This window comes from Mus caroli, unplaced genomic scaffold (assembly GCF_978045245.1).
Source record: "Mus caroli unplaced genomic scaffold, Mus_caroli_1 scaffold_18, whole genome shotgun sequence".
In the NCBI taxonomy this organism is placed as follows: Eukaryota; Metazoa; Chordata; class Mammalia; order Rodentia; family Muridae; genus Mus; species Mus caroli.
In genome coordinates, this window is record NW_028227273.1 from 86,134,289 (window position 1) to 86,150,345 (window position 16,057).

The following is a 16,057-nucleotide window of genomic DNA, read 5'->3' on the forward strand; positions in this document are numbered from 1 at the left end:
CAGAGCTCAGAGGCGGCTGGACTAGCCCTTACCTGCTGTCCCTAGGGTGCTGTTTACCTCTCCGGGCATGGTCTGGGCGTTGTTTTTAAGTTTTACGGAGCATCCAAAATCTCCCAGCTTGATTAGTCCAGATGACGTAAGGAAGATATTGGCACCTAAACGGAAACAGGCGGCTGATGAACGGGCTCTGAGACACAATGTGGGTATCTCAAGATGTTCACACGGTAATTCAGACTCCAAAGACTTCATTCACACACTAAAAAAACACAAGTTTTGTGGAACTCCACTTCCATATGCAACCACAGGAAAATGTACAGACCACAACTACAAACTAACGCAAATCAACATAGACGTCAGAGCAGACACTCTGACCTGGGAGACACCTAATTCATGAAAAACTCAGACATACCTACAGAGAAGTTTTATAGAAAATGCAGATGTGTGTGGCAGTGCCTGAGCATTGTGACTATTTGCTAAGGGCAGGTTCTCTTCTGTGCATCTATGCACAGTTGCACACAAGGCCACCTCTGAGCTCATTTTAACTGTAACTGAAAACAGTACTGTATATTTTCCATTTCAGGGTTCCTACAATCAACATGCACACTCTGGAGGGGACCTGGGGTCACTGCTCATCTCTCAGGGTAGCCGAGGATAGGATAAACAAGACAGTACGACTGACATTAGGTCATACAATATACCTTAAAAAGTAGCAGTGTTCGCACCGAATACTTAGCTCCGCAATGACCTACTTTCAGACAGTCCACCTTTACTAGCTAGAGCCTCCCGGAGCCGGTCTTACAACGACTGCACAGTAAAGTCTGAAACTGTTCTCTATCTGGCCGTTCTTAACGACAAGGCATTTATGAGGACAGCAGTGAACTAAACTGACTTGGGGCTCAGAGAACCCACCATGGGGATACAGAGACTGAGTACGGTGTGAAGCAGGACAACTGAATATGGGCAGCTAAGCAAATGCCCAGACTGACCCAGCGAAGCCATGTGGCAGACAGGTAAGGCAACCATAAACTGGCATCGGCTGAGGGGTCCAACGGAGCATCAATGATTTTCAGACCCAGGCCACAGCAGCTTCCAGTGCAACTGCTCAGAACTGGGTCTAGACCTTGGTCAGGAGGCAGATCACGCTTGAGATCTGGGCTAACCTCAGAGGACAGGACAAGACAGCACTCTCAGCCACCTACGGCTGAAAGCACTCTCCTGCTTTAATTCTCTCTCAAACTCAGGGCCTTGTGTGACTCGGGCACTGATCTGTTCTGGAGCAGAAGCATAGCTGCTCTCTTGGGATGGAAAACACGATGTACACAAACTTTCCCTCCACAGACACAGCTGTACGGTCTGTCTCACACGCATGTTGGAGTCACACTCAGTCCATGTACTTACAATCCACATAGGGACAGGAGTGCACAAAGATCTTGACACACGTTAGAAAAGGGAGTTTTATAACAAGTGTCCAGCAAGCACAGAGTAAGCTACACCAAAGCAGACTGTAGAAGCAGGGTGCTTCATTTCCAGGAAACCGACTTCTTTAAAGTGGGCTACACAGGTGACAGTGAGGGCTTTTTAATGCACAGACACCTGGGTTCTGTCATATCTTGGCACAGGACCCACTTTAAAGTGCTTAAAGCAGAGGCACATCCACCTGAAGAAGCAACAGGTGTGAAGGCACAGCCACCTGAAGAGAAGCAACAGGTGTGAAGGCACAGCCACCTGAAGAGAAGCAACAGGTGTGAAGGCACAGCCACCTGAAGAAGCAACAGGTGTGAAGGCACAGCCACCTGAAGAAGCAACAGGTGTGAAGGCACAGCCACCTGAAGAGAAGCAACAGGTGTGAAGGCACATCCACCTGAAGAAGCAACAGGTGTGAAGGCACAGCCACCTGAAGAGAAGCAACAGGTGTGAAGGCACAGCCACCTGAAGAGAAGCAACAGGTGTGAAGGCACAGCCACCTGAAGAGAAGCAACAGGTGTGAAGGCACAGCCACCTCAAGAAGTAACAGGTGTGAAGGCACAGCCACCTCAAGAAGTAACAAGTCACAGGGGAGCACTCATGGCTGAACCCGCTAGGAGCAGGACAACAGGAGACTGCCTGTGAGGCCAAGTGGATGTGGTGTACCTTTGATGTCTCGGTGAACGATGCCGTGCTCATGGAGGACATTGATGGCGACAGTGATCTGCTTGGTATATAACCTGATGACGTGCTCCTGCAGGCCCAGTCGTGACACCTCCTCTAGTGTACCCTCGTCACAGTACTCCATGAAGATGTACATCTCTTCCTGGGGAAGCAACACAACACCTACACTTTGACTGTTCTTCCATGAATACAGCAACCCCCAGGGCCCACTTAGAGGAATCGTCTTCCTGCTGCTGGGGTGTGGACGCCACCCTGAGTGCTGAGGGAGTGGTACAGCCATGCCCGACTCTCCTCAGGGGGGCTGCCTGCCTCCTGTCTGGGATGGTACAGTTCATTTGGCAAGATCTGCCTATCACAGGGTAACTTGTATCCGTTCTGAGGCTACCGGCCATGCAACCTTAGATAGGGAGTGACGGCTGTACCTGCATGTGTGACCAAGTACTGAGACACGTCCCTGTCAATCACAAATGCATTAGTGAAAGCAATAACGATCGAGCCCTGGCAGCTCTGGCCGCTCGGCACTCGCTGTGTGGGAGCTGCTCATTCCCTGTGCCACTGCTCAGCACAGGGTGGTCTCAGCTTTCTTCCTACTCCATGCAGGCCAATTAAAATCAGAGAACAACGAGTATCTCGGAGCGGCAAGCAGCAAAGTGACTGCCAGGATGGGTACGTGAGAAGTCTGACTGCCAGGACGGCCAGCAGTGCTCAGGACGCAGGGCTCACTACTACAGTCTACCACCTAATTTCAGAGAGAAGGCAGTGGTCACTGGACTCTGCTGTGGGAAGACCTGGGATGCGGGTCAGGGCTGCTCCATGCCCCGGTGAGAGCTGCTTACCCTGTGAAGCTCCACGCCAAAGTACCGGACCAGGTTCGGGTGCTTGATGCCTTCAAATATTTTCAACTCGTCTGCAGTCTCCTTGATAGTCTTGTGGTCATTAGGCTGAAATCGAATCTGGAGAAGGACAATTGTAATGACTACAGATACTGTCTGTGTTGTGTGCGAAGCCGCCTCCTGTCATGTCAGTTTGGAGGCCCTAGGACCAGGGCAGCACATCTAGCTTTCCTTGACTTAGTTTTGTCTCACAGTTGGTCAACATAGGGGGATGTGAGTGACTCTGCCCTTGACAGGCCCACGGTCACTTCTGGACTCTATGACTGTCAGCTGGTATGCCTACCTTCTTGTGTCACTCAGCCTAACAGCCTCCAGATCAATCCGAATTGCTAAGTGTGACTACGGGGCAGCCATATGGCACTCACTGCCTAAAGCGTAACTCTCCAGTTAACAAAATGTGAGGTGGCGAACATGCTTGGTTCAATCACGCCACAGTGTCTACATACTCGGGACATTTTATAAGCCATAATAATTATACTGTCAATCAAAATTTTATATTTTGTCAGTTAATATTTGTAAATGTTAAAACAAGGAGCAGGGGTGATGATGTATTTGGTAAAAGTTAAAAAGACTTCACAGCTTGGCAAGGTCCCTCCCTGTCAGTCCCCTCACACCTGGGAGGCCTCCGGTGGCCATTCCTCAGCATCCTGTCTCTTGCCCATCCTCACTTCTGAATCTTCCTGCCTTCTCCTCACATGTGCCCACAGGGAGCGAGTGGTGGCTCCATTCCCCATGCCTTCCTCACTTTCCCCAGCTGCCTCCACAGACGTGCCCACCTGCTTTACACTGGAATCACCTGAGATCCTGTTCTCCTGAAGCCTTTATAGAGTCACTAACCTTCCACTGAGGTATCTCAGGGCAGCGGCAGCTGCAGCTGCCATCTGCCAAATGCTCAAACACAGGACCCAGGCCCAGAAACTCAGGGCCATAAACACAGTGGCTTTCCCGAACCTAAATCACCCAGATTTAGCTAAACGAAAGCCCAGAGCCCCATGACTCACCTCCTTCATGGCCATCAGCTCCCCTGTGTCAACGCTGATGCAGGTGTATACTTTTCCATACTGTCCTTCTCCTGTCAACAACACAAACAGGCCACTCTTCCAGTCACTACGGACAGCAGTCAGCGCAGCTTACAATAACTCTGGGATATGCTTAGAGTGCTACCATTAGGCTCACTCTGGTTGGCTACTTAAGACTAAAGGAACTCTCAGTGTTCCCTGATATCCAAAGTTTTGGGCAATCGTATCAATGCACACATCCTATCTGTAAATGTCACAGTGACCGAGAAATGTGCTTTAGGAAACCCCAAAGAGCGACAAAGATAAGTAACCGATGTGCTGTTTCAGAATATTTCTAAGCCCTAGTTCCTCTCGAGGGGTCTTGGCTAGGACTGGGGCAGAATGGAGTGGCCAATAGCATGTCTGGACTCTCTCTGGCCACACTGCTACAGGACCTCAAGTGTGAGGGGAACCTTCCAACACTGCTTCTGGGACACCAAACCAAGGGATATTTGGCTGAGGGAGATCAAGAGCTACAGTTAAGGTGTCTGATAGAGTATTTGCGCTAAGATAGCGCTAGGAGTTTCTAGTTTCCTATGGTTCTCAAAGTTCTCCTAACTATACTTGCCTCTCAAACTTAATGCTTGACAGAAAAATGTATTTAAGTGCGTGTAGAGTCTGGGATATCATACTCTACCTCTTAGTTATTTTGTTAAGAGTAATTTCACTTAGAAATCAATTACCTACAAAATATTGGGGGAGGGCATAAGGGGGAGACTCTCCTGTCCTGATTTATATCTAGGCTCTTCTCAAATAATATTCTCGTGGGGATAAGAGAACACAGATGATAAGGGACAAAGTTCATTAGTTCTCAAATGGAAACTTCTGGAATTATTGAGTAAACCAGATCAATGTATTAAACTATCTAAAAGTCCTTTCTCAATTTTCATTTTGTATTGTAAATGTAAAAACACACTTTAGAAATGGAACACCAAAAAGAATCACATGACAAACACTAGTTAGATTGTCACTTCTGGCTCAATGACCCCTTGGTATCCTCACCGATTTTGTTTCCTCTTTGCCACTTAAATGTCACCTTCCTCAGTCCAACATGCATGACGTTATCATAGGACTTAGGGGTATCGCACACTTGACCGATGATATTCTTTCTCCTCATCTCTCGATACCTCCTCTCTTCAAACAGTCGGACTGACTTCTGGATAGCTTCTATGGGCCCCTGCTTAGAGGCCGAGTCTGCAGAGAGACATGAAATCGTCAGTCCCAGAATGTAGGCAAGTTGGTTTCCAAGAGGACACAGAGAAAACATGATCATATCTATCCATGTTCCTCACATGACGTAATCTCCTTCTCCTTAGCCAGTGCACGGTGCTCCATGTTACATGTGTATGACTGCACATGCATCCCAGCCTCTGCTGATGGACACTGAGGCTGGCCGCATTCACAGTCACAGTCACCAGCCGTTAATGGGTCACACACAACCCATGACGTAGCTACCTGAGAGCTTCAGCTCCGTCTAGGACACAAATGGATCTTTGAAGATCTGGATGGCTGTAAGGTTAATTTTAAAAGTGACATTCCCAAAGATTTATGTTTTAATTAGCTTATTTTGCTATCTATCTTTTTTTTTTTTTAAATTTTGGAAAGGAAATTTTTTTTAACCCAAATATACGATACACCAGGTTTGCCTGGGCAAGTTTTTTACTGGCCCCAATACCTGTGAAAAGATGCCTTCATTATAAACTAGTGAGTCTTTCTTCAGAAGACTTGGACTTTAAGATGCCTCTGGGAACTGCAGCTTTTCTGAGAGGGGACATAATCCTAGTGTTTTCCAATTTTGCCTAGCCACCAGATATTTGTTTTCAAAAGCAGGGTCACCATTGTGTCCAGGGTAACCACAATAGGTGGACTAACATAGAGACTGGTCCCCAGCTTCTGGACTCAGGATCAGAAGTCTCTTCCTCTGTACACACAGATCTGCACAGGACCGGTCAATCAGTGCACCAAAGCTGTTTCCTGCTGCAACCCAGCTCTGAAACCCCATGTTAACCTACTGTTTCCAACCTGCCCCCATTTTCTCCTCAGTTCAGCTGACAGGACGATCTTATTAATCATGACCTTCCAGAAGCCAAAGTTCTTCCTCCAATTTCTTAGCATGATGATGACTGCTTACATTCACAAGTACTGACAACATTGAGGGATCATGCTAACTACTAAAGGGTGAGCACACCCAAAGGCCCTCGTAATATATTGCATGAAACAGATGTCCAGAAAGGCCATGGTGGGCACTATGGTGTCAGAGGTACCAACGGGTCACAGGTGCTAACATGTAAGACCTAATGACCCGGAGCCTGAACAGTCGTCACCTGAAACTCATACCTTTGGTCTGGCTGATGAGTGTTCGAAGTTCCCAGCTTCTCCGAGTTGATCCACTTGAGTCACTTCGAGGATACGCTGGCTCTGCAGGAAGTGGTTTTCATACAAATTCAGATTTATGAACAACTACACCCTGCTGAGGTGGTGAATGGCAACATCACTGCCAATCTGCCCTTACTGCTGACTCTGGTGAGGCTCATGTCTCTACTCACGTCTAGAAAATGGCACCTAGTGAAGAAACTTTTCCGGGACTTGAACCTTCCATAAGTAAAAGACAACAGAGCTGCACAAGGACAGCGTTCTGGGGAGCCCCATTTGAGAGGCAGTTTTGGGGGACTGTAGCCATATCCCAACAACCAAAGGAACAGTAGTTCTAAAGTGAGTAAGAGTGCCCAGCAATTAAAACATCAAGAGCGATGTTTTTGTAAAACACAAGGAAGAAGATTTAGATATGCAAGGCTACACTGAACGGCCAAGGTGAGCAGGGCTCCTAAAGAAAGGGCTCCCCACATTCTTGTGTATTTAAGACATCAGGGCTGGGGACTAAGATGAATAGCAATGCTGTGCTCGACACATGGTGTCAGCATGACTCTCACCGTCTCGCTCTTCCGTGGGGCTTGAGTGCCGACTCAGAGACCTGAACTGCAGTTCTGCAGCTATGGAGGCCAAGCGGTCGTTTTCAGGGACACTGGAACCCCTGTTTTAACATTAACAAAGCAAACCCAACTGAGCTATCAAGTGAATGCGCATAAAATGAAAGGTCTTTGAGGTACTTCTAGGATCCTGATTCTTGACAGGACAGGACAGTACTGTCAGAGGGTGTTTGCAACTGGCATCTGGTGGGCAGAGAGCACATGGGCAAGTCCCACAAAATCTATCACCCAAATAAACAGGGCTACTATTAACATAGACAGACTGGAAGCCCCTAAGTCTGTTCATTCTACATTAACAACAGGAACAAGAATAAAGCCTGTCTACTTAAATGGCGGTGCATGAAAAGATCTATGGTCTAAGCTTAGCACAGATAAGGGTTTATTAAACAAATTATGTAATGTTTGGATTCCCAACAAGTTATATTTAAATATTTAATTATAACAGGAGTGCTAAAATCATTGCATGGTTCAAAAGATGGCAAACCTCTAGCAGTAAGAAAGGAATGCCTAACAGTTTCCCAAGCAGTAGCCAAGCAAGTAGAGAGCAAGAGACTCAGCACACTGGACAGAGTTAGTTGGCTGTTCCTCTACAGTGAAGCACACTGTTCGGTCAGAACAAGAACGAGCCCACAGGGGTAAAGCTGCAATTAAACAGGAAGTGTTAGATTACAGTTCATGGCCCCAAGACCACATGAAAATGGGTCTGCTGTTTAAGACGCTGCTCTTGTGTGTGTGTGTGTGTGTGTGTGTGTGTGTGTGTGTCTGTTAAGTGTGATGCCTGTGAGCAGGCCCGGGGCCACGTGGTTACTGCCGCCATGGCCCCTAGCCTGGGCTAGTCTATATACACCACATCTGCTGCCTGTAGCTTCTTGGAATAGCTCTGGTGGCACCTGAGGGCCAGGCCACTAACAGAAGGAAGGACACACAGTCCAATCCTAAGCAGGGCCATATCTGGGAGACTACAGGGCACACTCAGTGTCTCTGCCTTCCTGCTTTCCTGAAGGTGACAGAAGTCAATTTTGTGACTTTCAGAGATTTTTGTCAAGGTAAAAGGTAAGAAGCACCCTTGAAGGAGTGGTGTGTTTGTGAATGGGATGTAAGGCTCTGCGGTGAACTACAAAGGTTGCCAATTGCTTCAGAGTAACAACCAGCTCCAAACAGGGTTGAAGACCTTCAGGCAGTCGGTGAGCAACAGCAAAACCTGGCTCTAGCGTGCCCAGCACTGAAAAAAAATGTTGTGCCCATAGTGAATTAGGGTGACAAAAATCTCAGCCCAGAATAGCTATTCCCAAGGTCAATAAAGTTAAACTATCACTGAACACTGGGGGCAGGAGGCACACTGTGGGCTGACACCACTGTCACAGCACAGGGCTCCCTCTTCAGGCTCATACTGCGCTATGTGGCTGGGTTCTCAGGGATACACAGCAGGCCTGAGCAGGAATGCAATGGCCTAGCAGGCCTCTCCTGCAGGCAGGAGTCTTGGACTCGCATATATCTTTGTGGGACTTTTGTTTTTTCTATCCGTGTTTACAAACACGTCTCAAAGGCAAACTTTGTTCCTTTGTATTAAAAAATATATATATAAGAAATTAATAACTTCAAAACTACACTGCTCCTAAAGCCACTGGAGGTCAAGCGGATCTGAATTAAGACCAAACCCACACGAGGCTGCATAGAGATGATCAGAAGCCACTGATGGACAGCATAAGACAGTGCAGGTGAAGGTGGATGGAAAGACTGCCTATGTCTGCATGTCCTGCACCAGTCCCTCAGCCTTGCTGAGGCAGGCGTCTCCAGACCAGCAACAGAGAATGCTGGGAAGATGGCCGCCCAGGCAGCCAGCATCCTCCACTGCCTCCCAATTCTGCACACACACTAATGAAAGTCTGGGTGGCTCCCCATGGAAGAAATGTGAAGATGTATGCCATGAAATTCTCCAGTACCCAAAACAAGCAGGAAATGGGAGCTTTAATATTTATTTTATTTTATTGTTAATGGATTAAGCTCAAACATTTAAAAATTTAAGGTTATGGATATTTCTGACTAAAAATTAGGAATATTAATCATTTTAATGAGTAGCAATACTAGAAATGTTTGCAGAAATTTTAGACTGGTGTTAAGGACTGGTGTCAGTGGGACATCATCTCAGTTGTCTGGGCTGCAAGGCCACACTGTCTACCCTGTTTTCATACCACTTCCTCCTGGGTCCAAGTCTCCCAGACACCACTCCTGGATGCTTCCCCACAACTGCCCTTCCTTACTGCACACCAGGAACACTGGTGGGGCCCTGTCTGCTTGGGCACTGGCTGAGGTTACCTGCCTTGCTCCAACCTGGGATAGGCGGCTAGGCTGAGCCCTGAGTCCCCTTGGGCACCCCAGGATCTTTCCTCGAGTGCAGTAAGGCAGAGACTGGCTGAGCCAGGGGTCATTTAGCTCATACTGGCTCCAAAGAAGAAACACGTTACCCTCAGAAACTGCTCTGTTCTGTTGCCTGCTGCCAGGGTCTGGAGGCTCTGACAACCCACCGGGATCTGACCACTCCCATAGCTGTCACCCTGTGACACATCCTGACGCTGAGCACCCTGTGGAAGGGCAGGAGGGACAATGGGGTGGGAGACACACTGCTGGAGTATTGAGACTACCTGGTATCAGGGGCAGTGTTGACAGGTTTGGCTGGCACAGAGTCACCACCACCTGGGCCAGGGCGGCCAGCAGCAGTGGTGGCGGCGGCAGCAGCAACAGCAGCGACAGAGTTGCCATGGGTCCGAGCGTCGGAAGGCACGCTCCGGGTGCTAAGGCAAGAAGAAAGGCTTCAGGAACACAGGTAAGAAAGGGGGTAATAGCATCTAATACATGGGTAGGAAATGAAAAATAAATCTTTAAAATATAAGAAGCACATTGCTATTTGAGAGTTCTGGTCTATATGTGCATGAGAAAAAAATTAGTGTCAAAGGCCCTGACCTAGAAAACTCTACCACAGAAGACCAGCCTACCAAAGGCACTGAAGTAGGAAGAGAGGACACACTACCACTGCCACAGAAATGCCAATTCTAGAGTATCAGTGTGAACCTGGGTGTTTCTGGACTGTCAACTTAATCACAACTCTACACACTCCCGGATGTCTGCAGTGGACTGGTCACCCCAACTCTCCCCACTCTTAAAGAGGCACTCAGAGCTGCTGTTTCATGTTCCTACACTCTACATGCTTAAGTTTGTTTTCCTAAGGTTGTTTTTCCAAGAAAGAAAAAGGACTCCAAAGTCAGAAAGCACTCAGTAGCTGGGGTTATAAAGAAGCTGGAGGTGAAGTCATCTTAAAGAGGCAGGGCTGTCTTTGCTTTGCAGTGAGGCACGGTGCTATGTCCTCAGGATAACCCAGAGAAGAGCTTTAGGCAGAACGTGGCATAAGAAGACAAACACCGCACTCCCGAGCAAGCGCCCAGCAGACTGCAGAGCAGGAGCATGCGGAGGGAGCAGGCACGAGTCCGTGACGCGGGAGCAGCAGGTACCTGAATCCCTCTGGCGTCGGGATGATGAGGTGAGGGTTAGGAGGGTCACTGTGGCATCGGGGCACCTTCACAGGGCGGGGGCTGTTCCGATGGATAGCTGCCGAAAATGGCAACAAAGCAAACTCGTTAGAGTGGGCAATGGAAAAGTGCCACGCCAGGTCTTGTGTAAATGGAATGGTGATGGACTTCAACAGTGTCCAAGACAAATTCACTCAGAGTGAAAAAACAAGCAAGTACTACCAAATATGCCACCTTCGTAGAAGTAATGTTACACATTTAAACTTTCCCGCACTAAAACCAAGCTTCCGTAAACTCCTGTGAGCACTGTAGAGCATTTATTTGCAGGGCAAATGACCGGCATCCACCTAGGCCCAGGGAGCCGCTGAGCCGCTTTGGGTGGTCGCCTCCTAGACGTGAAGAAGATGCTGCACACATATGCTTTGCAGGTTCTGGGGTGGAGACCTCTGCGTCTCAACACATTACCATGCTCCACTACTTGATGCTTGGGCTCATCGATGGGACATGCTGGCTTCCCCCGGCTTCCCCCTAGGGTGGATTCCTTCTCTGCTCCCTTTAAACAGAGCACTACAGGACTGACGCAGATACAGTTCAAGATAGAGCTTAAATCTAAAAACTGTATGACATTCAAAATTAGATGCTATTATCGACAAACTTCACGGTGATGGGATTGAAGACCAGGCCCGGCACGCTAAGAGTGCACTCTACCGGTACGCTATGTCCCAGTGCCAAACTTAGATGAAGCTCAAAGGAAAATGTTAAAAACAAACAAACAAACAAAACCCAAAAAAATAAAACCACAGTGATTTCTTACTACAAAATGGACATGATTGCACCTCTCCAGCTGGGCAGGGCAGAGACTAAGACGCCTGTACTCTGTCTATTCTAAGGTGTCTTTCTCTTATTGTTGCTTCCAAGAGCCACCTGGTTCCTATGTTCCCTGTGCTATGACGTCGTCTCTTGACGTGATAGCAGTTTTAGTCTACATATAGTTCATCCTAAATGGAAACTTTATGTCAGGGTGGTTCCCTCTTAGTAGCATGGCTTGTGCAAAATGCTGAGGAATCAGATCAAACTCTATAGCTGCTAGCGAACCCAGAGTAACAGTCTGGGGAGAGCAGCACCCTGTGAAGTCCTCCTCTCCAGAACGGATTTGAGTGGTTTTACAACAGAAACTGTGGCTTTCATGACAGCCTTGGGAAGAACGGGTGTGGATAACTGAAGGAATTTTACCTTTTAAAATAAAAGCAGTGATTAAGGCCCATTTTTATATTAAATTTCTCTATGACTGGCGAGAAACTTTTAGCCAGCATAGCATAGCTCATGTCCACAAAATTTACCACTTCTGAACTATTTTATACAATTCAAAGTTTCTATCTTGGAGTGATTATGGCATAACTGTGACTTGCTCAACTCACAGACTGACACCATCTTTCTGAATAAATACTTTCTTTTTTAAGGATTCAGCATATACTGCAAAACTGTTTGAAAATAAAATAGTTTGTCTTGGAAAAAAAAAAAGCAATTTTTTTTTCTAGACAGGGTTTCTCTGTGTAGTAGCTTAAGCAGTCCTGGAATTCACTCTGTAGACCAAGGTGGCTTCGAACTTAAGAGATCCACCTGTCTCTGCCTTCCAATTGCTGGGATTAAAGGCGTGTGCCACCACTGCCCAGCTAAGAACTTCGGTTTTTTTGAAAACTGAAACAAAGTCAATATTTACTCAAGTGAGCAGAGACGTGGGAGAAGCCTGGGAAAAGCAAACACCCTCTTCATGAGACACGGGAGGACCAGGGGAGTCCTCCCTCTTCATGAGACACGGGAGGACCAGGGGAGTCCCTCCCTCTTCATGAGACACGGGAGGACCAAGGGAGTCCCTCCCTCTTCATGAGACACGGGAGGACCAAGGGAGTCCCTCCCTCTTCATGAGACACGGGAGGACCAGGGGAGTCCTCCCTCTTCATGAGACACGGGAGGACCAGGGGAGTCCCTCCCTCTTCATGAGACACGGGAGGACCAAGGGAGTCCCTCCCTCTTCATGAGACACGGGAGGACCAGGGGAGTCCCTCCCTCTTCATGAGACACGGGAGGACCAGGGGAGTCCTCCCTCTTCATGAGACACGGGAGGACCAGGGGAGTCCTCCCTCTTCATGAGACACAGGAGGACCAGGGGAGTCCTCCCTCTTCATGAGACACTGGAGGACCAGGGGAGTCCTCCCTCTTCATGAGACACGGGAGGACCAGGGGAACCCCTCCCTCTTCATGAGACACGGGAGGACCAGGGGAGTCCTCCCTCTTCATGAGACACGGGAGGACCAGGGGGGTCCTCCCTCTTCATGAGACACGGGAGGACCAGGGGAGTCCTCCCTCTTCATGAGACACGGGAGGACCAGGGGAACCCCTCCCTCTTCATGAGACACGGGAGGACCAGGGGAGTCCTCCCTCTTCATGAGACACGGGAGGACCAGGGGAGTCCTCCCTCTTTATGAGGCAAGTGAGAACATGGGGAACCCTTCCCCATTTGCTCCATACACAAAAATATTAACGAGGAGAGCAGGCTGCAGTGTTAACACCAGGAAAACGGAAACCAGCTCAAATGAACGTAAAGCTGCACCTTGTGCTGTCATTTTAATCTTCCTATATGGTGTAGAATAATGACCATGGAATTTCCTGCACAAACCTCATCTCTGTCACTTTCTGAACACCCTGAAAAAGAAAACTATCTTGTATGCAATTTTAATTGGCTCATTAAAACCAGCAAGTGCTGGTCTCACCAAGGTACAAACCTGTGACAGGGCTGTGTGGCTTTCCTATGACGTGCCCGATGCACTCATTCATCAGGGCTTGCAAACTCTATAAACCAAAGAAAAATTGGAAGATGGTAAAAGAAAGTAAATTCTTAATTATAGAGTCAGCACACTAGACTCAGTATTTGAAAGCAACATTTGACATTAAGTAAATATTTTTAGTTTAAAAGACAAAAGATACAAGCATAAACTGGATACAAGTTAAATATCACTTAGTAATGTATTATGAATTCTATTTTCATAAATAAAAGCAACGTAGCAGACTATTCCCATAAAATAATGACATCTACAAGTAAAGTTGCGTCTCCATGACCAGAAGGCAACAGGAGGGAATTTAAACCTGTACGACATCACCAACTGGAGCAACTGCTGCGAACGGTGGCAGCCGGTGGCTCTGACTGATAGAGGACACCGAGGGGGAACAATCTTGTCCTCTGTTAGCTCCTAAAGGGCACTTGAACTGGCTTCATTATAAAATAGACACTAGCATCTATGTCAGAAGTCTAAGGGCCGAGAGAACACCAGGTAGCCAGCTGCACAAGCTGCAGTAAGAGAACACTGACAACCGGCCCGCATTTAAGAGCTCTGCATTTTAATGGGTCATCATCCTCACAGCCTAGGTCCCGAGGAACCAGGACTCCATAAATATTACACTATCCAGGAGAGAGAGTGGCTGAGCAACTCGGTTCTTGTCTAACTGAGAAAGCACTTGGAGTTGTTTGTCATACCAAGAAGTCATCTTCTGGTAAAGCTGAGATAAAGGCAGGCTCAATGGCTTGCAGGAAATCAAATCCTTGGGTGGCCCATCTGTAATATGAAAACATAGTTGGAGGTTTACTATACTATTAGTTAAAGAGACAGAAGATACCAGCATAAGTTGGACAGAAGTTAAATGTCATATAATTAATATATTATAAATTTTATTTTCATAAATAAAAGCAACTTAGCAGACTAGTCTCCATAAGACAGTGACGCTTGCTCATAAGCAAAGATGCAAGGATCTCCATGTGGTATGTAAATTACATGTTACAAATTCTTGGTGTTTCTTGGGGGTGGGGGAAGGTGGTGGTTGTATAAACATCTGAGCAGAATGAGCTCACGGTGACTTTTTAAAGTCAATTCTAACATCAAAAAGAAGCATGAGGGAATTTAGTGGGGCACACGTATCATGTGTGAGCTGGTCATTTTAACATGCAGTCAGTCTGCAGTGCTCTGACTCGGAAAGTGACTTCCAAGTGCCCCGTGTCTGCTTATCTGGATTACAGGATGCCTGGCCAGTCTTCACGCACACACTCACACACTTTAGTGACAACTTCATGCTACAGGGACAATCTCCACATCCCTCTCACGGATCCCTCTTAGGGGACATGCCATTTTGGACACATTACAGATTGTCTTCCCTCCAAGGTTAGTTCCAGGAGTCACATATACATACATCCATTTGGAAAGTGCTGACTGACACTGGGCTGGAAGGGATGTTTCACATGGCGCCCAGAAACAAGGCCCAAGCAGCCCTATGTGCCCACATAAGGACCAGAGTGCCAGCTTCTCGCTGTTACCTGGGTCTTGTGCCTCTGCCGCTCTCACATTTGGTCAGCACGTAATTCATCCACTTCTGGGCAAAGCTTATATATTTGTCTCCTATCTTCTGCCTGAATTCCCCAGACATCAAACGAACAACTTCTTTATGATACTGTAAGAAGTTTTCATATATATCAAAATTAACAAACCGTTCTGGCAATAGCTACACACAATAACACTGTACCTGACTAAAATGTCTTTTCCTAAAACTGAACGGCAAAATCTAATTAGCATGTGTACTTTAGATAACCAGATTATAGTCACAAAATAGAGCTCGGTAAATACTTTATTCAATAAAGTTTTGAGATACAGTAGAAAGATGGCTGTGAGTGGGAGGTAAAGTCTGGGCAACTGTCTGAATTTTAAATGAAAACTGACACTCTGGAGACCCCACAGCAATATAAGGTAACATTCCCAACTACTTGTAACTTAATTGGTTACAATTAAGGCTTTTTGTCTAGACTCCACAGTGCTTCCTGTCACCCACAAAGCCATTCCGGGATGTGTGGTGGTCCCTCGCATGTGGTTCCTACCTCAAACCCAAAGTTGTAGCCCTGAATCATGGCTTCTCGGTAGTACTGCTGCAGCGTGGCCGACTCAGACTCCTCGACCTCAGCATCGAACTCCAGGGTGAACATGTGGTCCACACGGTCGATGGCATCGCTGATTCTGTTGCATAGCTCGAGGGCATCATTCTGAAGAGGCCCAGACCATGATCATTAGCCCAAGAGAGACAAGCCACAAACAGACAGACACCACCGAGACACTCTTATCAAACCAGGACAGAGAAATCCCATTTCCACTGTTCTCTGTCTGTATCATCTTACGATGAACACCAAGTGGAAACAAGCCACAGGAAGTGCCTGCTGCACGTGACTACATTCTGTTCTTTGACTAGGTGCTGATGTCGCTAGCACTTCTGAGCATTAACCACTAGAGATCAATGGAGAAGATAAGGTCTACTGCCACCTGGTGGGTGGAGGCCAAGGATGCTGCCAAATATCCCACAATACACAAGAGGCATCTGCAGGGAAGCAGGTGCAGCTGCATGGGCCAAGATGG

The 16,057-nt window shown here is 47.4% G+C and overlaps 1 protein-coding gene across 3 annotated transcripts in view; it reads right to left on the reverse strand.

Moving 5' to 3' along the window:
• Map3k4 (mitogen-activated protein kinase kinase kinase 4) overlaps positions 1-16,057 on the reverse strand; it is an 88,026-nt gene that overhangs the window by 5,192 nt on the left and 66,777 nt on the right. For 2 of the 3 annotated variants that reach the window (XM_021186229.2, XM_029471203.2), the window contains 13 exons: positions 15,529-15,690; positions 14,974-15,107; positions 14,143-14,221; positions 13,394-13,460; positions 10,593-10,689; positions 9,729-9,878; positions 7,030-7,130; positions 6,437-6,517; positions 5,102-5,293; positions 4,043-4,113; positions 2,985-3,101; positions 2,131-2,290; positions 33-155 (listed from right to left, as the gene is read on the reverse strand). In XM_021186229.2, coding sequence (XP_021041888.1) covers positions 33-155; positions 2,131-2,290; positions 2,985-3,101; positions 4,043-4,113; positions 5,102-5,293; positions 6,437-6,517; positions 7,030-7,130; positions 9,729-9,878; positions 10,593-10,689; positions 13,394-13,460; positions 14,143-14,221; positions 14,974-15,107; positions 15,529-15,690 — 1,534 coding nt within the window. The remainder of the gene's footprint in view (positions 1-32; positions 156-2,130; positions 2,291-2,984; positions 3,102-4,042; positions 4,114-5,101; positions 5,294-6,436; positions 6,518-7,029; positions 7,131-9,728; positions 9,879-10,592; positions 10,690-13,393; positions 13,461-14,142; positions 14,222-14,973; positions 15,108-15,528; positions 15,691-16,057) is intronic. The other variant, XM_021186230.2, reaches the window with a different exon arrangement.